The sequence below is a fragment of the Poecile atricapillus genome, chromosome Z, assembly GCF_030490865.1.
Source record: "Poecile atricapillus isolate bPoeAtr1 chromosome Z, bPoeAtr1.hap1, whole genome shotgun sequence".
Classification (NCBI taxonomy): domain Eukaryota; kingdom Metazoa; phylum Chordata; class Aves; order Passeriformes; family Paridae; genus Poecile; species Poecile atricapillus.
In genome coordinates, this window is record NC_081289.1 from 27,082,328 (window position 1) to 27,108,802 (window position 26,475).

At 40.0% G+C, this 26,475-nt stretch overlaps 1 protein-coding gene across 3 annotated transcripts; it reads right to left on the reverse strand.

The window, feature by feature from the left end:
- Positions 1-3,744: 3,744 nt before the first annotated feature.
- Positions 3,745-26,462, reverse strand: ST13 (ST13 Hsp70 interacting protein). 3 transcript variants are annotated; one of them, XM_058864525.1, is made up of 12 exons: positions 26,335-26,462; positions 21,379-21,436; positions 20,086-20,155; positions 19,911-19,981; positions 19,324-19,390; positions 18,676-18,760; positions 16,071-16,181; positions 15,022-15,124; positions 11,737-11,853; positions 10,985-11,048; positions 9,727-9,821; positions 3,745-5,478 (listed from the first exon to the last, which is right to left on the reverse strand). In XM_058864525.1, exons 2-12 carry the CDS (start codon positions 21,433-21,435, stop codon positions 5,350-5,352), a joined length of 969 nt encoding a protein of 322 aa, XP_058720508.1. In that variant the 5' UTR covers position 21,436; positions 26,335-26,462; the 3' UTR covers positions 3,745-5,349. The 3 variants fall into 3 exon arrangements, with proteins under 3 accessions (XP_058720508.1, XP_058720507.1, XP_058720506.1); XM_058864524.1 differs by lacking the exon at positions 26,335-26,462 and adding an exon at positions 25,987-26,156 and having other exon boundaries at positions 10,997-11,048; XM_058864523.1 differs by lacking the exon at positions 26,335-26,462 and adding an exon at positions 25,987-26,156.
- Positions 26,463-26,475: the final 13 nt, after the last annotated feature.

The window sequence follows — 26,475 nt, forward strand, 5'->3', positions numbered from 1 at the left end:
CTCAGCCACCTTTAGTTTTACATAGACTAAGTAATTGTCAAACACAAATTTTTGTTGCCTTGATGTTGCTTTTTCCCTTAGGCACTTGGTAAATGTCTAATATCTGTTCTAAATGCACATTTTTCTGTTTGGGTTCTTTTTTGGGGGTGTGTGTTTGTTTTTGTTTTGTTTTTGTAAAAGCTAGTAATTAATTCCAGTTCAGAATCTTGCTTTTTCTGGTTTGAAGTTTTCACACAGACTACAGAAGAAATGTGCCAGATTATAAAATGGCTCCTGAAAAACCTTTTTTTTTCCAAGGACTTTTCTTCATGTAGGGTAACACACAAGAACGTGTGAGGGCAAATCACCTTGTAGAAGAGTTCTGTTAATTTTTCATTATAAGCCATTAGCAATAAGCTGTACTTTAGACCAATTTTTTAAAAATCTGAAATAAGAAAGCACAGGTGGTTTTCTCTTCCAAATAAGAACTAGACACTAGTGGCTAAACATCAGAAAGAATTTTCTCTAATGAGAGGCAGTGCAGCTGGCAGCAGCTCAGACACTTCACGCTCAATATAGTACTTCAGTATTTTTCCATCTAATTCTGATGATTTCCTAACAACTTGTACCTCCAGCCCATTTTAAAAACTAATTTTATTGAACCCTGCACTGGTTGTTACATGATGTCAGCTATATTTTTCCTTCTGAAATATGACATGCAAATTCAACTCATTTCTAGAACTCTTACCCACCAGTGAGAATGTTAGAAAATGAAATGTTTCAATAATGGAATTCAATTTAATGTTACCCGCTTTAGACCTCACCTCCTTGTTACTTACTTTACACTTGAGTAACAAGTACCTTGTTTTTCTGAATGCTTTTGTTCTATAAAAATTATGCATACCATCTGGAGTGCTGCAGCTGCTGTACATCAGGAAGAAATTCTAAGATAAACTGCTAGCCTAAACCCTGTAATCCTTCAAGTTTAATTTCTTTACATACAGTAGCAAGTCACATTCCTTGTAGCCTCTGAAATAAATGTTTATACATTAAAAAAAATCCTGTGCAACAACAAAGGTGCCAAAGCTGTAACCCACTTAACAAAAAGAGACGTAACACATTCTGCAAATACATTTATTTATTGGTAAGATCTCAAGCTCGTCTGAGATCATCCATCTAGAATACAGCTTTCAAAAGTGTGTTGGTACAGCAGACATATACAGTAGTAACACTTCGTTAGCAAGACTGCAGATGAATATCTGGATTTGGTTAGTCATCAAGATTCAGATTTACAGGAGTCCTCAATATTTACATTCCATGGGACCTTGGGACCTCCAGTCAGTTGGGACAAAGAAAGGTTTGTCTTACATGAAGTTCCTGTTTGTGAGGATCACATCAAGTGAACATGACTTACCCAAGCTTTGATTCACAAGGTGATGGGTGACTTGAATTTCTTTTCTTGCTCCATAGTACAGATCCACCACCTGATCTGCTTCATTTATTTGCCACATTAAAACTGTTCCTTCTTCTTCTGTATTTGCATTTTCTTATATCACTACTGACCTCCTATGATTTGTCTTGTGGCACTGAACATGGAGGTATCTGCATTATATTGGACATCACCATTTTTTACTCCACTTCAGCTCTTTGGTAATCCAGAATTACTTTCTCACAATGCTGCCCTTGCTCCATCACGTGTGAAGAAAGGTTGAGACCCACCTCTGCAGAGCTCTGAATATGGTTCACGAGACACTTTTCTCTAGGCATCAGAGAAAACACTGCTCCTATTTCCCCAGTGAACCACCCTCCAGCTCCAGATTACCAATCATTGTCAGTACTGGTAACTGCCAGTGTCAGACTGCCCTGGAGCAAACGAAAGGAAGCAACCTTCCTGCCTCTGCCACTAGCATCCCTCAGCCTACACACCCTGGGGGCTTTCAAAGGGGCTCCAAACACTTCCAAGTCAGCAGCACGCTGTGATCCGTGGGAAGGTACATGCCAAAGCTAACCTGGCTATGTCCAGCTCCCCTGGCTATGTCCAGAATCTCCCATCCATATGGGTGAAGGATTCTGCTTGGACAGCAGGTGCCATGAGCTCCCATAACAAACTTAATTTGCTTGTCCATTCCTCAGAAGAGGGATGTACAGGCATATGTAAGAGTGTGGCTTGTATGAGTGTTACGCAAAAGCCCTGAAAGTAACACACGAGAAAAAGGAGGTGGCATTTAAAGACAGGTTTTTTAAACCGCATCTAGTACTTGCAAAAAGCTGTTTCTGTAGCATGGTTTTACCTTTACATGGCTTTTTAATACTTATTGACCCATTCTCCTCTGGCCTATCACTGCTCTACCTAGCTTTGTCCCATATGCTTTCATCCAACTTTCAGAGTCCAGCTCCTACTCATCCAGTCACTGCCTTCTGACAAAGACAAACCAAGCCACCACAACTACCATTTATTTGTAGCCCAACAATAAAAGGAGAGATTTCAAAAAAATTCTGGTAAAGGAACCAAGCTTTGCATTTTCCACATTACTATGCAAAAGGATTTCCTGTGAACTAGAACAGCCTGGATATGGCAACTGAGCTGACACTTGCTTTCCCTTGGGGCAGCAGCTGAACCAGAGAGGACAGTCAAGTCACTGGGACTCACACAGGAACAAGGCTATGAGCCTCTGCTACCAGTCAGCTGCAGGTGCATCACTGCACTCCTGTCCTGGGCAGCCCGGGTCATTGAATCTGTGGCATGGGATCAGCCAAACAGCACAGTATAGGACTTGTGCACAAGGCAGAAAGGCACACCTGAGCCAGGGGCAGGACTGGCAGCACTCTGTCCCAGCTGACATCAGTATGCTCTTGCAGCTTTCAGAGACAAACTGCCAGCAGAGCTGATTATTGCCACTGCACTTGCAACAACCACTCCTACTCTATGCTGCAATTGAACAAATAACCTGAAGGAGCTGCCAGTAAATGCAGGAGCAACCAATGAAAGTAACAACTTTCTCATTTAGCTACTTACATCCCGCATTTGGAACTTCCCATCTTTGCTCATCTCTTGTGTAGTTAGCTTTTTGCACTTTTACTTCTCTTCAAATCAGTTTAGCTGCTTGGATGTCCACACACCGACTTGGGGAACTGAGATGACAACTTGTCAATTTACTTGCTGAGTAACACTAAAAGCAAAAAAGCTCACACACCAAGGGAGTCATAGGATGTGTATTCCCAAAGAACAAGAATTCAGCTAAACTGCTAATGCCAACATCAAAACAAGAGAGGATGCTTTTATAGAATCAATCAACTCTCAGTAAGGGCAACTGACGTGTAAGCAAGCAGGCAGGACACAGATATGACCATTTCTATTAGGTAGGAATAATTTCCTACTTTTGACTACTCATGGGTAGACAGACACAGACAGACAAGTTGGAATAACAGGAAACTGTAGGGGATAAATCTATATTCAAGATACTCTAATTTGTGCATAACACATATGCATTAGCCTGAATGCAGAAGTCAAGATTTAGCTTATACTGAGGGGTGACCTACTTCAAATATCTCTTCTTGGGAATAGGAGATCAAGACCATGAACAAAAGCCATGCACACAGCAACACACAATTATAATTTGAGTTCATTTGGTCATGAGGATGAGCCCTTAGGCATTTTGTTCCAATTTAAAACACAAGTTATATATACAGTTTAATTAAAGCACATCCACATTTAATTTAAGCAAAATAGTTTTTAACAGAAAGTTACACAAACCCAAAAAGCAGTGTTTTTCAAAACCATACTTTTATTTTTAAAGGCGAAGAGAAGTATTCAGAACTGTATTTCTTAAGCAAAAAGATTCACATTTCACTGTGCAGGTCATTAGTAGGAGAAAAAGCATTTGGGGATTTACTTTTTTCAACTGCTGTTGAGTTCCTACATCAAACCATATTTGTTTAAAAATGGTAACATCAGTTATGGCTTAAGATACAGAATTACAAAAGATTAACACAAACCTTGAAACTCAAGGGGTGAACAGGTAACTATGGTCATTCTTTCCACATAAAAGATGTTTTAGCCAAGACAAACAGAAGCAACTGTCTTTATTGGTAGACAAACCCACTGAACATCATCAGCTTCAGACACTGCTTCAAAGATACCCATGCTGATAAATGCACGTGTTAGAAGAATGTTCTGTCTGTTCCAATTACTTCACCTTTTCCTCCGCATCACAAGCCTCAAAACCATGGAGGTATAAAACCACAACAAGATACTTTATTTCTTTTTTAAACAAGAGGCTACAAGAAAAGACGGAAGACTACAGAACATGGTGAAGAAAGAGTCATCACCTCTACAGAGACAGCAGGACTTTGACCAAGAAATTTTAATCACTGAGCATGTAAGAACCCAAACCAATTCAGAACCCAGAGCTGCAATTTTGCTGGGTACTCCCCCCTTCACCCATCTGTAACTCTGCATGTACGTGTTCTGGATGGCTTGCATTCAGTGGGACAGAGGTAGTGATGGGAACAAGATTCCTTCCCTAAAGTTTCCAAATAGATGCAACCTGGTAAGCATGGCCCCAAGGAAGGGTGAATGCAACCAGCAGAGGGCCTGCCAGCTGGGAAAAGACAAGAGCACAAGCACAGACAGGAAGCTGCTCTCCCTACCTAGACTGATAAATTAAATGTTACGTAAAGGTGCTGGACAAGAACTGAACAAGTAACATCTGTGGCCTCAACAATATGTACTTCATGCCAGGTTGTGCAAAGGGTAGAACTGAACCTTTACTGCACAGTTATAGTGATCAAAATGATATAGTATTTGCAGTACTGCAAGAAGTTCCAGTGTGTAACTAGCTAGCCTGATTATACTGATAATAGCTCTAAAAAGTCAATCATCCATAAAAAAAAAAAAATTATTTGCAGACAATTCCTTTATCCAGTTAATTCTTCAGACTTGTCCCACCTTTGCTATTTTTCTGTCCTAAGGGGATTAAGACAGACTTCAGTTGTTAAAGTATTTTCCCCTTTGCTCAGTGAGAGCAATTTTAAAAAACGGCATATTTTTTATCTTGCACTCCTGGAATACTACAATTTGTTATAAGAATGTTCATTCAGAGGAAGCTGTCTGTAATACTTGTGATGAAAGGTTGCAACTGTTGGACAAGAAGGGATGGTTGAAAACTAGGTCATCTGAATATAATTTGAGTTCTACAAACCAATAATCGAATAAAGTCAATACTTTGGGCTAGAGAGCAGTTCTCCTTAGAAGAACACCCCATTTCTCTTCTTAAGAAGATCAGAGGTAAAATGGTTTGTTTTATTGCAACGCTGGTTAGCCAAATCCAATCCTTGCCATTCAGATATGATTTTTAAGAACTAGGGATTTTACGGTTTACTGCCAAATTTGGCAGACAATTTACTGATGAGATTCATGACCTTGGGATTGCTCTGGTACTTGGACATATTTGCTGGGTTCTGGGCAACATCTTGGAATGCAACCATAACTTCTGGATCCTACAGGACAAAAAGCAAAAGGAAAAAAAAAAGAAAAATTAGGGCATTTGTAAAACAACTACAAAAGTGATTATGTGGTTCCACATGAACCTAGTCTTGCTCAGCTTTTACATGACAAGCCTACACTAGTCTTCTGGCAAGAAGTCTCTAAAGACAACCCAATAATACAGTGCATGTTGTTAAAACTGTGTCACTAAACACCAGAGTCATTATTGAACTTGTTATAGTAATAGGTCAGTGTGTGAGAAGGGGGATAGGATAAGACTTCTGCTTCCCCAGGACAGGAGTTACCAAACACAGCCACATCTGCTGTATTATTTCTGTTCAGGCATCTTTCAAATGCATTTTGAAGGAGGTAGGAGTTTGATGTGTGTAGCATGCATGATAGAAAAGTTCTACTCTGAGGAACAGCTGATTCTCATCTTATTTTTTCATTCTAGCAGTGGAAGCCTGAAACTGTTGGGTTGTGAGCAGACAATGTGGCAATGTCTGGCTTTTAAAAATGCATCTAATTCTCAGTCATTCCCCACCTCCACTGAAAATTCCCACTTGGAAAAGAACCTTGTTATTTCTTATCACACTACTGTGCTCCAGTTGATAAATACATTCACATATTCAATAAAGTCAGTGCCCCCAAAAAACCTCTCCATCTTCTCTACTTAATATGAGAAGCATGAATACCTTTTTCCCATACTTCTAGTATACCTCTGGCCTCCACTGAACTTGAACTGGTTTTACTTGTTTTACCAGTATATGTTTTGAACATAATGAATCTGTATGTAACAATTTTACATCTCAGCTTGGAAAAAATGTTTCCATTACAAGCAATACCTACAAGAAATTCCAATTTTCTCTAATTCCACAAAAGTGCAAGCAGTTTATTATGTTCAGTACAAATCACAGATGTTAGCTGTCATTTCATCTGCTGTTCTAAGACATTTAAGTATTTTCACCAAAAGACACACTGCTTCCTAGACCTCTAACCCATTGCTACAGCAGGCATGTTCTTTGGAATCCATCACAACCCAACCAGTATGCTCAGAGCTGTCTATGATATAGCAACACCATCCTGTATCTATTCCAGCATCAGACTCAGTCCAAAGCTGTTTAACAAGTCTGATCCTAAATTGCATTTGGTAGGTGTGGACTCCACTGAAAGCACCCCCACACACCTCAGTCATATTTTATACATGCTGGGAACCAAGAGTCCAGTCTTATGGGAGGATTTACAAATGTGTTGTCTCCCTCACAGAAAATAATCTGCAAAGTATATGGAAAACAGAATGCTGACAGAAAAGAGAGACTAGATACATTCTCCTCTCCACTTTACAAGATTCCCATGGAAAGAAAAAAGGCAAACTTTCACAACCTCAGGCTTCTTGAACTGATTTCAAAATAGGGCACATGATTATAAAGATTATGTCATGTTGCTAAGTCTGTGGTTTCACTTATATACAAATCTGGAACAAAAAGCTGAGTAATCTTAGTCACTAGTTTGTATCAAAGCTCTCCTAAACATCCTAAATGTTAAATATCCAGTTTTCTGCTATGTGTTTCACTTTTCTATAAATTCACAGCATGTAAATGATTCTGCACTTCCGTGACTCCCTGGAAGCTCTCAACCTTAGAGAGTGTGTATAACATCCAAGGTTTAACAGCGATGAGCAATATTATCAAAATAAAGTGTAAGACTGAGGATATCTACATTTCTAAACATTTCAGGGAAATGTATAGTGCATAAGGTAGAATGGTAGCCATTCCATTAATGGTACTAGGGAGACATTCAATTTTCTAATGCTCTGGTCTTTAGTTGCAGAAGGGAAAATAACACTTCCAAGAAGAAAGTTATCACTACTTTTTTTTTTTTTTTTAACTTAACACGTTTCCTTGGAAGTCTGTGTCTAACATATGGCTACATGTCAAATAAGGAATCCACAGGTTCATCTTACATATCACTCCTTATAAAAAGAACTTCTACTTGACTCCAAAATGCAAATGTCATGTGTCTAGAGAAAGCAGTTGTATATGCAAGATATGAAGTACTAGACGACCCTCCAGACAGACAAAACAGTAATACAAAACACACTAAAATTTCAGTCAATTCTTCTGGAGACTAGAAAGCTTAGGGGCAAATGAGCTGAACACCCATGCATTAGAAGCCACTGCAAAAAGTTACAACTTGTTACCAGTAAGAAGCTGTGAAAAGAAATGCCAGAGAATTTTTGCTGCTTTGAGCAAAAAAACCCTAAAAAACTTTAAGAAATTAATCTTCAGGTAACAAAACCAGAAAGCTTCCTCAAGAAAAAAAATTTTATAGTGGTTTGCAGAGATCACAAAATCACAGAATTGTTTGGGTTGGAAGGGACCTCTGGAGATCATCTAGGCCAACCCCCCCTGCCCAGAGCATGGTCACCTAGACTAGGTAAGATTTATGTAAATGACAAGCAACAACTCCCCTAAACATGTCCAAAGGCAACCATATCTGGTTCTTTGCTTCTGTGGATGACAAGATGAAGTTAACAGCAAAACCTGTTTAATCTGGCTTGTCTTCAGGCACACATGGTTTTCAGGTTTGCTGAGATGTCAAAAGACTCAGGCACATTTCAGTGTTAACTCATGGAGAATAGTCTCCAAAATTATGAAATCACAGCAAGTCTAAAGAAACTGAGGTGGTGGCCTTTACTCTTAGAATATTCCCATTTTGGCACTAAGGCCTTATAAGAAAAGCCTCTACAGACTAGCAGTTAAAAAGCAATTTTGCAGCAACTTGTGTGTTTCAGTATGTTCAGACTTTTTTGTTACCTCAGATAACAGACATAATATAATAGCTGCCAGCTAACATTATCCATCAACACATTCTGTAGCTGCACTGGGCAGATGCCAAGCAGTAGAAACTACTGTCTTTTAAAACTACAGCTTACATGGCCAATTCAGAAAAGACCAGAAAACAGAGTTGGACATTTTAGGAAAAGCTGGCAGTGTAGACATAGATCAGGCTCTAATAAATCATATCTAGATACAAAGTTGATGCAAAGAGTACAGTAAGAGACTCAAGGTTTGCTAACAGGCTGTACATGCTAAAGCCTGTCTGCATTATCAGAAAACACTGTCAACACACATTCTTACAAGAGTCCTACCCTATGGTGGGGCGTAAGTAATCAGCATGCAATGGAGTTTTCTTAAAACCATGTGACAAGCACTGAATATTTAGCTGCACCTCAACACTGTTTTCAGCAACCTCTCATCACAAACTCCAGTGTTAGAGCAGGAAGTAGCCAGGTAAGGAAGACAGCAACATGTCAAGGGCCCTTTCTGCATGGTTTGCATGCAAGCCAACACTGCTGACTGTGGCAGCCTAAGTGAAGGTGTGTTTTCCAACACCAGCAACCACTAAGGGAATGAACCCACGAACTTTTGCAGGGAAAGTGATGATTTCTTTGTGATTCCAGGGCATACTGAATAAGCTTCCTTTATGATGCCTTTATTTCAATGAGCTGAGGACAATATGTAACTCTAATCACAGCAATCCACAAAAAAGAAACAAGACAGTTTTATACTTGATCATGTAGGAATGTAAATGTAACTACACAGCTCTGACTTTTTCTAGCCCACCTGCCCTTAAAACTGGTGTTGTCAGACATGCTCCCTTTAATCTGTTGAAATATTTTTCTTGAGTAGAAGTAGTTACGATACTGAGCAATTAATCAAGCCCACTATGGAAGTAAGCTTTTTGAATATGATTTCAGAAAATGCCAGATAAAGAACTATTCTAATAATACTTTGGCAAAAACTCAAACATTTAATCTCCTAAAAGGAAGGGAATTCTCATCACAATATTATTATAGTATATTGTGTAAGAAAAATATTACCATTTTTTCTTTTTGTGCATAATCATTCCTCTATAAAGTGTGTGCACTCAAAAAATGAGCAAGTGAACCATAATGTGTAGAAAACAACCATCTGAGAGACTTTTTCAAAAGAGATGACAACTGCATATAGCACACAGTTTTGCCTATCATAGACATGGGGCAGGGTTTGTGTGTCATCTTTAGTTAAGCTTCCATTAGTTTGCAAAACAGCTAAGGTTGAATCCAGGCAGTCTGAAGTCACACACATCAGGAAAAAATTTTACAACAGAAATAAGTAAACACCCCACTGCTATCCAAAAGGTCACATCTTCCTTCCTCCCCTTAGGTACTGTTCTTTTCTCGCTCAGAACGTGTAGCTTTGACTGTAACAAATACTCACCTGCATGGCCGCAAGAACCTCTGGATCACTGAGAATCTCATTGAGTCCTGGCATACCTGCCATTCCTGGCATGCCTCCAGCCCCAGGAAAGCCACCTGAAAATCCAACACAAGAAAAACGCATGATGAAAGACGTTCAACTCACCTACACAGTAATTATGCTTCCTGAGACCAAGACGTACTGCCCTTGGCACATCTCTAAAGCCATGTCTTCTCTACAGCTACAGCTGATCCACTCAATGGAAAGCAGGGTCTTCACCTTCTCTTTCTGTTAAGACCTACATCTTATTTCATCCATGTTTGTACCCAGTTGAATAGGAGGCATTTAATGAGTACAGTTCTTTTCCTGGTTAAGTTAAATGAGGTAGGCCTCAAGTTCAGGAACATAAGGAGTTTGAATGCCTGGGGTGAACAATTTAGAGTGGAAGCAGCTCAGTAGTATGTCCCACGCACATTCTACATTTAGCAGGAACTTTAGGTTTTGAAAAATTGTACACCAATGGGGAAAAACTCCAACAAAACATCAAGAAAACTACCCCTGAAGCAAAATGCTTGAGGTTTTTTTATGGAATCCCTATTCTGCAGCTTCCCCAGGTGTGCCAAGCATGACACATATGGTCTCTACCTGGCTGCTGATCCATTTAGAGCACACACACAGCCTATCTCAACTCTGAACTACACTACAATCTTCAAGAGCATCAGTACTTTTGTTTCTGCCCAGTTCGTTGTATAACATGGAAAGTCTATTTTTTGGGAAGCTGTCAAGGATAATTTTTCTATAAGATAATCTGCACTACCTTCTTTAAAGAACTGTTCTGTTGAAAACAGCTTGCAACCAGCAGAGATTTCCCTCATGTTCAATCCAAATTTTCAACTTCAAAACTACTGTTCTTAAACAGAATGGATTCAAGGCACCCTGGGTAATTAAGAAAACATTTTCATACTCATTTTTTAAACACATTATCAAGCAAATTCTGCTTCTTTTGTTTTCCCTGACCTAAATTCTTTCATTCTGTTATCCTTCAATTATTGACTTCTGTCTTCTCTCTACTTGCTACACAGCATCAATCCTCTTCAAGAGAAGGAATCCCATCCCTTTTACTACTAGTGCTCCAACAGTTATTTGTATACAAGTTCTAAACTTCACATAAGATTTTTCTCTCTATCTTGAGAACAAATGCTACAAAAACTGCAGTTATACTCCATATGGAAACGAAAGCCACTTCTACCTCAAGTATTGGTGCTTAAAAATAAAATACCTGGGAAACCACCTGGGAAGCCACCAAACTGAGCTCCTCCTGCCTGTCGTCTTGCTTCTTCCTCCTGCAGATGAAAGCACATCATTCCACACAAAACAATGGAACTGCAGTCTGTTTTCTACTGCTCAACTGGGTTTAGGAGAAAAAAAATAGCCAAGACTGTTTCAGGCAGATATGCTATCACAGGAAACAAAGCACTCTACTACCTTCAAAATCACTGACAAGAAATTGCTTTGTCTATTCTTAATTTTGTACATGACTGCAGGTTAGTTATGCAGGGTATGTTTCTACTGAACATGAACTGTACAATTTGTTTTAGCTCCCCAACTGTATTTTTAGAATACCCACCCCCCACATATTCAAGTACATTATTAAAGCGTTAAAAAAAAGCAAGCAAACTGTGCCAGGAATTGAGGAAGAGAAGCAAAGTATTATTCTGAATTTAAAACCTCCCACTTTGGGATACGTAAGTGCTTTAAGTGAAAAATATTCTGGAACAGTCATACAATAACTGACTTCTTGAAGTACAGGATTAGTAGCGATTCCAGAGGCTGTTTTTGTCACAAGCAATAAAACCAGATTAACTCAAATACCCTCTTCTTCAGATTTCATTATTGGTTAAGTAACCAAGACAAAAAACAACTCTCTAAAATTTAAAGCTTACATTTAAAGTATTTTTTCCTCTGCAATTAATGCTAACCAAAATTAACACTCTCCAAATTATTAAGAAATATTAAAGCCTGAATATTCACCCTTTGTGCTTTCTCATGCTCTTCCCGTGCCTTCTTCACTCTTTCCATTCTTTCTTTGATTTCCTTTTCTTCCCGCTTCCGCTCATATTTTCGTCGATGTTCTGCAATTTTCTGAGCCTGTCACAATGGAATACCAGGAGTTCCTACACATTTCTAGTATATCACACAATGTATTTCAATGCAAAACACATGTAAGCATAACCAACTCATTCTAGCAGTTCTTAAAACTAAGAACCGATTTCTCATCCTAAAAGCCTCTCTGCTTTAGGAGCTGTTTGCTACTTCTTTCCCATGACAGTCAGTCATTTATGTCTACTCAACCCTGACTGGATTCACCAGAACACGCACTCTAGCAAATTTTTTGCAGTAGTTTCAGAACTTGCATCATCGTTAGAACTTGAACATGTTATTATTCCATGTGCATTTATGCTTTTATGCTGAAATACTGATTTCTCTGGGGCTAAAACCAGCAAGTGCCCTGAAAAAGGACAAAACAGGAAGGTAATTCCCACTACACACACACATACTTTCTAGATAGTGTTATTGCTGTTTCAGATGCCTCTAAGCATGTACAGACCGACACAAGCAGACCAAAGAATTACTCAACCAAACCAAGAAAGGACTGGTGGGGAGGAAGTTTGCTTCCTTTTACTAACTTTTTCCTCAAATTCATTAAATCTATAGTCCCAGCGAAAGAGGAATTAACAATGAACTTCCCAAGGCTCCTCACTCAGGGCTCCTTTTAACAACAGAATTAACTGCAGCACTGCTTTCCTCAAAACAGAACGTATCCTTATAAATAATTGCAAAAATGGTTCATGATTTCAGAAATGGAGTATGACGGTTACTTTGTAATATTCCTGTAACTAAAAAACACATTGCAAAACCCGGGTGCAAGAACAAAGATACTACTAAGACAATAGATACTCTTGTATTCTTTTAGAATACTCTTTAAAGGAAAAAAATATTTTTGAAGTAGAAGAACTTTGATACAACTTATTTTAGCTAGGAGATACTCATTCCATACTACACCATTCCTGAAGTGCATCTGCCAGAGAAAGCACACTGGAGGCAGCAGGAATGATAGCGTACGCAGTACCTGCTATCAGATCCTGACGTCACTAACATTTAGTGGCTCATTAAGAGAGAGGTAAATGCTCTGTTTTCTTTTTAATGAAGCATAAGCAGTTTCCAAATTTAAGATTTTTGCTCTAAGTATTCCTCAAAATGAGCTAAACGTTTTCTGAGTTTAACTTAGACTTTTAGGTGAAAGTGCTACAAAGTAAAAAATTCTAGAAAAGCTTGAAGTGAGTAAATTAGATGAATGCATCATTTTCACTTACTAAAGATTTTGAAAATCACCCATGAAAAGATCCTATGTTCTTCCTAGAGCTACATACACAAATTCCCATGTAGTTAGCAACTACACATCCATGTATCACAGATACTCACTCTGCTGTTTCTGTGCTCAGGCAGATTAACTGGGAAAGAAAAGGTTCCCCCTCAGCCATGCATTAAGTATTACTTCTTATGAAAACCAGTTGAGACCTAAAACCTAATTACATTAAACACAGATCAACAATCTCCAAAACAGAAGACTAATAGGTTGTAAACCGGCTTCCACTGTCATTTTGCTGGAGAAGCAAATACATGGCAGAAAAACTGAAAGCTATTAGACACAGGGATGTTTATGCTTGTGGGGGTTTAAACCTGACTGGCTGCCAGATGCTCACTGAGCTGGCTCTCTCACTTTCCCCTCCTCAACAGGACAGGAAGAGAAAATAAGATGGAGAAGCCCTTGGATTGAGATAAAGACAAGATCATCCACTCACTACCATCATGGGCAAAACAGACTCAACCTGGAGAGGATTAATTTAATTTATTGCCCATTAAAAATAGAGCAGGATGATGAGAAACAAAGACTCAACTAAAGCCACCTTCTTCACAAAGCTCAGCTTTACTGCTTCATTCCCCACTCTTCTACCCTGAACAGCACAGTGGGATGGGGGCTGTTATCAGTTCACAACACTGTACTTCTGCTACTCCTTCCTTTTCACACTTTTTTCCTGCCCCAGCATGTCTTCTCCACAGGATACAGTTCTTCACAAACTGCTCCAGTCTGGTTGTCCCCACAAGGTACAGTGCTTAACCAACAGTGTTCCACCATGGGTCCCCCATGAGCTGCAGCTCCTGCCACATAAACAGCTTCTGTGTAGGCTCCTCTCCACAGGCTGCAGTTCCTGCCAGGAGCCTGCTCCAGGGAACTCTCCATGAGCTGCAGCTTTCTTCAGGGCAGATCCACTTCCTCTGTCATGGGATCCTCCATGGGCTGCAGAAGGACAACCTGCTAAACCATGACCTTCTCCATTGGCCGCAGGGGAATCTCTGCTCCCATGCCTAGCACACCTCCTCCCACTTCCTTCTTCGCTGATCTTGGTGTCTCCCAGGGGTTGCTTCTCTCATATTTTTCTTCTTTTTTGCCCTCCCTCTCACAGCTGTTACACTGCATTTCTTAATCTTTTTTAATATATCACAGAAGCACCACTGGCATCACTGACTCAGCTTTGGCACCAGCTGGAACTGGCTCCCTCTGACACAGGGGCAGCCTCAGGTCTCTCCTTACAAGAGGCCAGCCCTGCAGTCTCCACCTTCCCCCAAACTTCCTATGTAAATCCAATACAATGCAACAGCTGCCATCTGTGGTGTGTCAATCATTTCAAATAAGCAGCCAAAAACATGAAAAAGAAAGCCTGCTATCAATAGTGTTACAGAAGTCTCTCCTTACAAGATTGCTGGGGTCAGCCAGGGGAGAACAGCTGAAAACCAGTTGTGCAGAGCTGAGGCTGCCCTCATGGGGCTGACTAATGAAAGTACAAACCATTTCAAAATGCTTCCTTTGGAAAACATGCCTAAGGTCAAAGCCTTTATCAACTCAGAAATACCTTGGGAAAAAATCAATTACTAGCTATCTCTGGCTTTTCTGAAGGTTTTTAGTCTAGATCCTAAAATATCTGGCAAATTTCAACTGCTTCAGATTCTTCTGTTAAAATTTTAAGAAAGAATGTATTTCATATTTCTGTTACATGCCCAGCCCCACACACTCAATTTCTCTACACACAGCCATAAGCAGCTGTTACTAAAGACAGAAGTATTTATAAATTCAGTCTGAAGTGTCGGAAGACATATGAACACATTTCTTCCAGACAACGTCTGTTGAAGAATATGAAGGCAGCTATGCCACTCAAACAAATACAGGAAAGACCTCCAACATTCTTCCCCACTTACTCTTGGCTGCACCTCCTTCAGCATGGCACTTGCATCTTCATCATAATCCAGTTTACAAGCTAATGCAAGATCATGAGCAGCCTCCTCCCAGTGACCAAGAAGTCTGGAATTCAGAAGACACCAACAGTCAGAAGGGAAAACTGACCACTTGCAGCTATTCAAAACATTTAACCCTGCATCACTCAGAAATTTTACCTAGAGCTACAAGGACTTACAGAAGTTTAATAATCTGTGTTTAATGGTTTAATGATGGTTAATAATGTTAAATAATGGTTTAATAATGGTTAATAACATTTAATAATAGTGTTTCCTCTAAGCTGCAGACTACAATACCATTAGAGGACACTTGCTTGCTTGCTTCATATCCTTAGAGTAACTTCTACTTGAAGTAACAATGAGTAAAAAACTCTCCATGAGATCATGTCATTGTCTGCTATAAAGAATGATCTAACACGGAGAAGGTTCCCTAGCTAAACACAAGAAGCACTTCTACCACCTCAGGCTTAAGTGGACACTTACACTCAGCACTCAAACCCTGTGACTGGATGCACCATGTCTTAATTAAAGTGGTCATGTCAGCCTCTGTGCACACTTCCTTACTATTAATTTATACATACGCTTGATAACTAAAAAATTTTAAGCAAACTGTGGTATTACTAAATGGTCAAAGCACTTCTGCTCAGACAGGTATTAATTCAAACTGTTCTCAAAAACACAAATAAAACAAGCAGTCCTAGATCTCATAATCTTTACCAAATGATTAGAAAATGTTATTCAGAAAAGCAGGAAGCCATTAGAAGATGAGACAGAGAGAGGAAGGGTGGGGGGGACCACAGTACCAAGAGGACTACTCATAAATTGCCATCAATAAATCACTATCATCCTTTCTATTCTCTAAGCCACATATTCAGCACAATGGTTTCTTGGCTCACAGCTACTGCTCCCAGGTACAAGACAAACAGTTCAGAGGCACAGAGAAGGAGAGAATGTATGAACAAAACTATTCCCTCCAAGTAAAGATAACATCAAGTACAGGTGCAGTTCATTACCTATGTGCTTTCCCCCTCCATTTATAGGTCTGTGCAGAGTCAGGATTAATCTTGATGGCTCTGTCACAATCTCTAATGGCAGCATTTGGCTTCTGTAGTTTCACAAAAACACTGTGGGAACAAGAACATTTATCATACATATTGAAATACCAAGTTACTAACTTAAGCTGGAAATAATTTTGGATGACTAACAGGCAAGCTAGTGAGATAATGCATTTGAAGAGCTGAGTTCAAAAAGATTTCATAGTAGCATAGGTAACAAAGTTGCAAAAATTTAGTCTCACCCTCCCAGCATAGTAGGTGAGTCATGAGCAAGAACTGAAAGCATTCATTGTTCAGACTCAAGCCTTGTCAGCAAGAATAACTTCAGAGCAGATGAAAAGATACAAAAATGCAAAGGACAGTTCAGCCCCACGGTGCTAGGGTCTATGGTCAATGGCAACTAGCAATTTGAACAAAACAACAAAAATCCTCTGCATGCCATATTGCACAGTCTTTAACACAGTAACACAAAGAAAGCATGAGGAGTTACACAGGCTACAAGGATCAAAAGCTAGATTCATGGAGATAGGAGATGAGTCATCAAAATCAAGAGCAGCAAAACAAACACAAACTCAGCAAGAAGCCTCAATCCCTTGTCAGTTAAATGTAAAAACTGAAAATTTTACAACACACGAGCATATCAGACTAACTAGCAGAGCGGTACATTAGGAGGTTCAAGTAATTAAAATTTAAAATCTCTTGAAGAAACACTAAAAAACATTCCTGAATTGGTCAAAGTATTCAATATTCAACATATTCCATGTCAGAACTTCTACATCTACATCTAATTCTACATCTCCCTTTTACATGAATCTGAAAACAGTTTCTCAACAATTCCTCTAAGTAACTCCATATTAAGGCTTCTTATAAAGCAAGCACAAAGTCACGCATTATCTTCTAGGAACAAACAGGTGGACAGGGTGCCAGGAAAGTGCCTCAAAGCTACACCTCATTGATGAGAGCCATTCCAATGCTGCTGGCTCCACAAAGCCCTTAGTCTCTCCAACACACAAACACCCCAGAACCAAAACCATGGATTACTCCTAGCACTCGATCAGTATGGTAAGTTTTACAATATCCTAATATATTATTCATTTCTTTCTACAACAGACCAAATTGAGGGAACTTTTAAACCTCTAAAATTTTTATTTTTCATTGCTACACTCAGTCCTGAGAAGACAGGACACTGTAAGAGATTTTAAAAATACCGTTATGATTGCAACAGCAACAGTGCACTATTAAGGTATGCAAATGGTGTTACATGAAAGAACTTTGATATGGAAAGGAAAAAAACAACAAGCAAGTATCAGTCAAGATGTATTACTACGGAACAGTATTTTGTATTACACAGGACACTAATTATTTTTAAGAAGGTTTAAGTTCTCTTTGAATAAAACTTTGCTATGAAAAAGATCCATTAAATTATCAAATCATTCATGATTAGTGGACTTTTGTGTAAGAACAGAAATAAAAAAAAATCTGTTTCTGCAACCCATACTTGTCAACTCTTCCTGAAGAATCAGGAAGATAAAGATGTTTGTGCATTATGAATTTAGAAAGTTCCCAATGCATCATCTGCCGTCTGGTAGAGGTAAGTAGCAGTAAGGTGGGTAGAGAATGGGCTGAGATACAGATATGTCTTATTTAAACATAAGACTGTTGAGCAGAACCTGGTCTGCTAACAAATTCATTTAGCAGCTACAACAGGGAGACAATTCACAGGATTTTAAACTAAGTTTGCATCTAAACAGAATATCATTTCAATCATCATCTTAATCCCAGAAAACACTTCACATTTTATAAGAGTTTGCAACCCAGCATTATTCTACCTTAACATCCCAAAAATATTATTGTTGAGGAATACTTTCAGTGCAGATACCTCCATGTGCAGTTGCAGTGTCAGCTGAAGACTGAACTCTGGGTGGTGAGAGGCCCAGACAAGAACTGGTGCTAACCTCTGCACAGGGAGCTGTGGCCCAGCCAGGTGATTGGACACTCGCAGACACAACGGAAGCTCATAACCCCACACATCACAAGCACAGACTGTGAAGGTATAAAAGCCCAGGGCTTCCTCTGTTTGGAATCCCTCCTCAGAAACACAAGCTCAAGCTGTTATTTTGTTATTGCAACATGATGAAATTATTTTAAGGATCCAGATGTCTAAGTGTCTGCTGTGGGAAACCCAGGATCAAGACAGGAAGGAAACTTGATGTGACTGTCTGAGTGTGGGGGGTGTAGCTGCAAAGGCCCTTCAGTCCCAGCTCAGGCAGTGCAAGCATGACTGCCAGGGTGTCCCCTGGAAGGTCAGACATGGAAGTACCCTTAAGGTTACCACAATGCATTTTGGAACACCATTCTGTTATTTATCCTATTACCAAGATTCTTTATATGGCTGCTACAGCAAATCTGGTGAGTCAAACAGAAGAGAAACTGCATGAAATTAACACTTCCCTTTCCCTCCTGTGGTTTAAGTTTATACAGATCTTCAAGTTGCCCTATATTTAGGCTCTTTAAGGAAAATAACAGAACAGACAGAAACATTAATCAGTAGTTTATGACTCACCTTGCCCTCTTGGCGTACAAGATGGCCAAACAAGGATTCAGCTTGATAGCATCTGTGAACAAGTCAACAGCCTTCTGAAGGTCCCCTAAATATAAGTACCATGAAGTTTCAATCATTATGTAATGAAATTACATCTGAATTCTCAAACCTGCCTTACACAGTGTTACGTAGACACTTCTTAGAGAGAACATTATCAACAAAGAAAAATCACTTTCTTCCTCTCGCTATGTTACTGAACTACAAACTCCAAAATTAATGCTTGAGGAGAAGAGATACTTTTCCCAGTTAAATCTGTATATTTAACTTTGAATGCAATCAAACAGAATGTCACATCTTTACTATACATCTTTTCACTGTATTAAGACAAACCACTAGAGACACTATGGAGGGAATTACTACATTGATCAATTTGGAATTAAGATGCTGCAGTACCTCATTCCCCCCTCTCACCTTTCCCTAAACTATGGCTACATTGGACAAACAGCACTTGAAGAAGCTTTCATGTTCTAGATAGTTTTGGGTATCCAGCAAGAAGTATGTTTTCTCCTCCTCAAAAGCATTCAAAACTGGTCCAAGATATTCTCCTTTTTTGTAATAGGAGAGCCAAAACTAATGTCCTTCAATAAGTACCCAAAAACAATTTATCACCTTCACTGAGAGCATTTATCGCTTCAATCTTCTTTTCATTAGCCTGATCCGCCATCTCTTCAGTTACCTAATAAAATAAGATGAAAAACACACACACAACAAACCCCAGAAGCTGTAGAGTCCAGGCCAGAATTACCACACTAAGACCTTGCCAAAGGAGAAAGTGCTTCAGTTGTCCAATTCCAGAACCTTAATTTTAATTTGCATTGAAATAATAGTTTAAAAAAAAACCATAAAACCTTTGCTTTTAGCTTGAAGACATTAATCAACATTATTTTTAGCTATAAAACACTTGAAAGCCAAGTTGAAGAATGGTAGAATTCTACATCTCTAGTTTGCATGGGTGTTTTGATAAACTTTGCTGGCATTTTCTGAGCTGATCTTCCACATGGAACTTTTTGATTGATTCTAACCTTGAATAAGAAAAGAATGTGATTTTAAGCCAGTTTTCTGTTTAGAAGAAAAAGAGCCAAAATAACAGTAGGCTACACAGAAAACAGAGTATTCATTCTCCCTCAGCTGCTATCCTTGATTACAGTCAAACCCTCCTATCTTTCCTACTGCCACATTGAAAATATTTTGCTTACCTCCACATTTTCATCTCCCATTTCTTGATGGTCATCGTTGTCTGGTTCAATCACTCCCTCATTATCAATTTCTGGGGGAAAAACAAAAAGCAAGACTATGCTCCATCTACAGAGACAGGATTTCCAGAATCATTTTCACATTGGCAAAATGCAATCAAGTTGCAATTTTCCCCACCTAAGTCGCTCTCTTCACTTTCTGGTTCAGGTGATTTAACTGGCTCCTCTGGGTGCTCCTCTGCTTTGCCCTGAGAGAGACACACATTTGTAAGCACACATTATTTCTGACCAATGCTCTATTCCCACTCTCATAAATAACAATGTATTAGAAAAATCAGATTGCTATACAGCTGAACCATTTTATATTTAGGATACTAGTGTCCTTCCCCTCCTCTCAGATTAAGCCTATCATGCATGCAAGTATTTCAGAGCCCAAATTTGGAATCATGAACTTCTATTATTGGTAAAGCTGGTACTTCAAATTCTGTAATTCAATAACCAAAACCAAATAATTCAAATAACATCCAATTCAGATCCACTTCTGCAGTGATTACTAACCAACTCTTCCAATCTTCCTGCCTCCCCTCACACATTCTCTGGATCAAAAATTCTCTCAATTTAATACCATTAACCTAAGATCCTTTAGCAGGGAACAATAAGCTGATGACAGTGATTTACATATTGTTTTCATTTGCCAAGGTCTGAGATTGCTGCCACTTCTACGTGCTTAGAATATTTTTTCAAAAATTTCAAATGTTTTCTTATCGACTTCTATCTAAATTTCATCTGAATCCCGTAACTCAGCACATCCTGTCTATTATCACAGATACAAGCTGCTTGTCCTCATACTTAGTGTCAGACTATATTCAGTACATACACACAATACCTCCATATTGCTCTAACTAGCCAGTAATTCCAGCATCCAGTCTCGTTAAAAAAAAAATTAAAAACATCATTTTTCCAAAATATATTCAAACTTGAAAAAATCCAGATATAAATATTTGCAAGGAAAGTTTATTTTCTCCCTTAAAATACATCCACAGAAGCCAACATCTTCCACAATACTGCCTTAAAAATTTGATAGTTCAACTGATCACTTCATTACTTATCATGCTCATAAATACTTCTACTCACAAAGAGATTATAATTTAATCCACTAATGATTAGAGAAATGGTTTATAAAGAAACAAGAAAAAACAAACAAAAAAACCAGAAATCAAGACTCTGTACAGCATTTGCATTGCAGAGAACATCAGGCATTCAGGATTAGGGAAATGGAGCATGATAACACTTGAAATGAACTAGGAAGCCATCTGTAACAAGTCGTCTACAATACACAATGGGCAAGCTTCAGACTGAACTCTAACATCCACCCCCCCATCTGAGTGAAAAATGACAGCAAATTTTCCCCTTTTGCTGCTCAGTAATTTTGCCAGCATCAATTTTCAGTGACAAATGTTTCATATCTCACCTTACTTGTCTCCTCCGTGGAGGCATTGGCTGGAGCGGGTGGTATGGTGCCTCCCATGCTTTTCAGCAAAACAGAGAAAAGACAAAATGAAACAGTAAGATTACCAAAATAGTGGCATGTATTTTATTGATTCAGATCCTGATAATCTCAGCTTTTTGTTGCAACACAAAACATGATGATCCATTTCACTGTCAAAGCAGCAAACAGAGTACACATCCCCCACACTTTTCTCAGTGTAGTGCAATGCACACTGTTGTACAACTCCACTGAGACTTGTAGTCACTCGCATCACCCTTCACCCATCCACCCTTTCTCACAAAGGAAAAGGTGTCTCTTGGCTCAAATGGATTTTCTCCTTTAAATGTAACTTATGTTTGAATCAAAACTAGATATTATGATTGTAGAAATTACTAGAATTAGAATTATTTTTTGAACAGAGGTCAAACAATTAAAGAGAACATCCTAAAATGCTTATGCAATTAAAAAAACCTGCTGCCTAGAAAAAAAATTCTCTTAAATATTTCAATATTCCTGCTTTTCCTTCACCACAATTAAGGCGCAGTCTTGGTGGAGACAGCATTCTGTCAATATAGAATATATTTCCACATGCTATCGACTTTGATTAGGAGCCAGGAATAAGCAGAGGCTGAATTCTCCAGCTGCTAGATAGAACATCTAATCATACCTATGACAGCACACCACAAGGAATAACATTCCCAGCAATCCTCTGCCCCACATTTCCACCTCCTGATGGTTTTCAATAAAAATGTTTCTATGAACTCAAAACCAACTCCTTGGGGCCCCACACAAATGGTTAGATGGGATGCAGGGGAGAGGAGAAGGATGTGGGTAAACAGGGCTGGGCAGGTGGAATTGGAAGGACTATCTGCTTTCAGGAATTAGTGCAACATAAAACTATCCCAAGGATGAGAAGTTAGAGCTTCTTAAGTCAAGCTACTGCAGTGCATTCTCCCCTCTTTCCTCCCCCCTGTCATCAGCACCTCAGAGTCAGGCCTCAAACTGGCCGAAAACAAACCTGAATGAGGCAGAATAGGAATGAATTGGGGGAGAAAGGGTAGAAGGAGTTGGAGAAGGAGTTGACAGGATTGACAGGTCCTGGCACAAGGCCCTGCAGCAAAAGGCAAGCAAACAGCACTAAACTACTTCTCATTTACAAGAGAAAACTGTCAAAAAAACACAAAACCAAACAACCAACCAAACCCCAACAAGTGACAAAGCCCAGCATGTTCAGAAGCTTTTGCAACAATCTCTATGCATCGCTGGGATGTTGACGTTACTTAATCAAATTTATACTGCAAGAATTGAACAACTGCAGCCTGAGAAATCATTACCCAGCCAGGCAGAAAAAAAGGAACACAGACTAACTGTTCCTCCTGAATTTTTGCCCTTGTAGGCTGACAATAGAACACATAACTCTATTAGTCTCTGAAAACCAGAGACGACTACAGGGACCACCTAGTGAAGCCTTGGAACTTTTCTTCTGCATAAAAGAAACTACAAATTACAAAGCATTTTAGCAGCACTAATAGCTATTATTAGCTGGTTTTAATTCTGAAACCTTAAATCACCTCAAGACTGAAACAACTTAGTCAGTCCCCTCTGTTCTCTTCATATCCCTCTGAAAACTATCCAAGTTTAGTTCAGTCTGAGAAATGTTTACTAACATACATGCATATTTTATAATATGCTATTTCATGAACTGCCAAGGCTAAACAGTTTCACTCACAGTACTTGAAAATCTTTCTGCTATCCTGGTAATCTCTATTTAAACTACAGTTATAATCCCAGAATAACGCAAAAGCAAGTTACTCTAAAATCTCTGAACCTAGTATTTGATAACAATGATTGAATACACAGCAGGGATATATGCAATGTTTGCAACGTATTAAACCTCAGCAGTATATGGAAACACAAGACACTCTTGAAGGGAAAGGCAGGTACTGAGCTGTAGAAAAAGCACAGACACACATAAGACACACAAAGAGTTTAAAGTGTGTGATGCCAGTAACAACTGGGAGTTGTCAGGACTCCATTGCAACAGTGACTGCACATTTCCACTCATCACAGCCATGAAAAGTGTCACATTTATGACTAGTTGGAAGAACTGCAAATGTGATTTCTGCAACCACTTTTATTATTGACAGCAAAATTATCGTTAGAGAGAAATTGGATTACCATGAATTCAAAAGGGTAAAAACCTATTTGAACAAAACAACAAAAAAAGACAAAAAGCCTTATTAATCAATTAGGGATTCTGTGTTTTATTTTTAAGGACTGCTATTGTTTCTTTGCTCCATTGCAGGGTTTTGAAATGTGTTTCCTTTAATGACTCATTTCATAATAATTCAAGTAAAACATTTGCATTTTTATGCAATTATATAAAAAATGTCTTGATAAAAGTAATGTCAAAACACTTTCCAAACACACTCACGCACTACCCTATGCTTTCTCTACAAAGAGCATCAATATAGAAATTATATACAACAGCTAGGCAGATTAAGGGTTAGAAAACCAAAAACCACAAGTGTATGAAAACAGGTAAGACTTAAGGTTACTGATGCAATATTAACAGCTAATCAGAAATAAAGCATCCCATTCTGGCTTCAGGAGTAGTTAGCATAATTTAAATTACAATCACTAGGTTTATGGAAAAAATCTAAATCAAAGCAATTAGCAGGACTTTACTTGAAAAATTTAATGATCATTTTAGTATAATTCAATCATTATTATAATCACTCATAACACTACCTAGGTAAACAAGTCCATATATTTCAGAATAGACAGGTAAGCCAAACAGAGATATAAGAGTGATCAAGTTCATTTCCACCTGAAGGCATGCCATGCTGTTTGAAGCAGTTTCCAGAGAATGATCAGGCCCTATAATGCACTTATCAGTTCTACTGCACACAGAACTATTATGCAAAGGCAGAGAGAAACCCACCAGAATTCCAGACAAATTTTACATGGTAAGTAATTTGGGTACGACTACCACCATCCAAGTGTATTACTTCGGCAAATATTTAACTCAAATATGTGAAGAAAATCAGAAAACTTGAGAGAACTGTGGGAGGCTTTGCTCTTAAGTATTCTTAAACTTTTGAGACAGACATTCAATGAAGATTTTATATGTAAAAAAATATTCCATGGCTCTAAATGTAATTACTGTATTTATAAGACAAACACCAAATACAAATTCTAAAAATTAATCTGGAAATTAAAGCCCTTCCCATTAACATGGAAAAATCATCTCTGCATTCCCTAACACTTTCTTCAGCAAAAAGAAGTCAGTGTTCTTCCTCTCCCTTTTAAAGCAGTGTGTCCACACCTTCAGATTTATGACACAGAAGTACTGGAAGAAGCCTAGGGTAAGACACTGAAGTATTCCATGCAGTAGCAAAACGAATAAATGCAGTAGGGTAAGACAGACATCGATCTCCGTCCTAGGCAGAGGTACATCTATTGTCAGTACTGCAAAGCCAAGTTCAGTTAAATACCAGTGGTTTTACAACCACACTGTTATTCAGATGCAAAAAAAAATTAACTATCACTGTAAAAAACCACGAATGAACACTTCATTGTAGCCATTTTCATTATAGAACGTATTGTGAAATGCCAGTGTTTACTTCTCTATATATATGTACATATATATACATGTATACACACAAAACCCTGTTAAGACGTGATTAACACAAATTTTCTAAAACAAATCCCACTTCGTCATTAGATAAAAATCTTCTAAATTCTCTTTGCTTAAAACGTGCACCTGAAAGTAAGTCCCTCTCTTCTCAAGAGTTCTTTAGCACAGCAGCCATAAAACCCAAGTAGAGGCACCGTAGCTGAACTCGGGGGTTCTGTGGGTTCTCTGCCAGCAGCAAAGAATCCCAACCCTTCGAGCCTCGTGCTTCTGGACGCTTAGGGTGGAACCCAAAGAGGATTTTTATTTGAGAAGCATCTGCTACGGCAGGCCCCGCTCACACAGAATACGTGCAGCGTAAACAGCAGGTATCTAAATGGCTCGCAGGGAGCGGAGAACTCGACTGCCTTTGACACATTAAACTTCAAAGAGCAAAACACGTTTTGGACAGGAACAGTAGCTGCCAGGTATTTTGTGCTTTTGGGCACCAGGATGTAAATCAACGCCACTCAGCGCCCCAAAAACTCGGCTCCTTTTTAAGACCGGCTAACCAACTCTGCTGCGTAATGCGAGAATTAGCTCAATAAGTATTACTCTGGGGCTTTCCAGGCTGGAAAGCTGAGCCACCGAGATGGCCGGGGGGCAGGCTTTTTGCAACGGGAATACCCAGCGTTAACGAAACAAAACGAAAAATTAACGAGTCTTTTTGACGCGCCAGGACTAATCCCGGAGGGAAGAGGAGGAGAGGGCGGGGAGGAGAGGGCGGGAAGGCCGCAGCGCGGACCGGACCCGCGGGGGGCGACACTGTGCGCCCCCCTCCCCGGCCACGCGGCGCGCCCGCGCTCCGGCACGCGCCGAGGAGACACGCCCCCCTCCCCTCACCGCGTCCCGCGCCAGAACACCCCTCCCCCCCCGCCCCTCACGGCCGCCTCCTTCCGCGGCCCGGGACCGACCTCTCCACCCACTCGCGGAGGAAAGCGAGCTCCGGGGTGTGCAGCAGCCCCGGGTTCTGCTTGCACAGCCGGACGAAGGCCCGCAGCTCACTCAGCTTGCGCGAGTCCATGGCGGCACGGCGGCGGCCCAGGCGCGCTCGTTCCCCCGCCCACCCGCCGCGGAACCTTCCAGCCCGCCCCGCCCCCCAGAGGCCCCGCCCACAACCGGCCTGGTTCCGCCCCCCAGCGCTGACTCTGCCCATGCCAAACAGCGTCCCGCCCATAAACGCCGTGGACGCGCCCGCAAACGCCGCGCGGCGCCGTGGAACCTTCCAGCCCGCCCCGCCCATCCCATTCCGAGGCCTCTACCCCGCCCACGCCAGTCATGGCCCCGGGCCTCCGCGGCGCGGCGGGGGGAAAAGTTCCCGAAGCGGGGGCCGTGGCCCGGCAGCTGCGCCCCGCCCCGTGCGGCGCCGCTCTCCTGCTGCCGTTGCCGCCAGCCCCGCCGTG

Coding starts and splice junctions, on each gene's coding strand:
- ST13 (XM_058864523.1), bottom strand. CDS start 26,096: ATGGACTCGCGCAAGCTGAGTGAGCTGCGGGCCTTCGTCCGGCTGTGC. Junction 11,854..15,021: donor TGAAGGAGGTGCAGCCAAGA/GTAAGTGGGGAA, acceptor CCATTGTGACAG/GCTCAGAAAATTGCAGAACA. Junction 11,049..11,736: donor AGCATGAGAAAGCACAAAGG/GTGAATATTCAG, acceptor TTTCATCTGCAG/GAGGAAGAAGCAAGACGACA.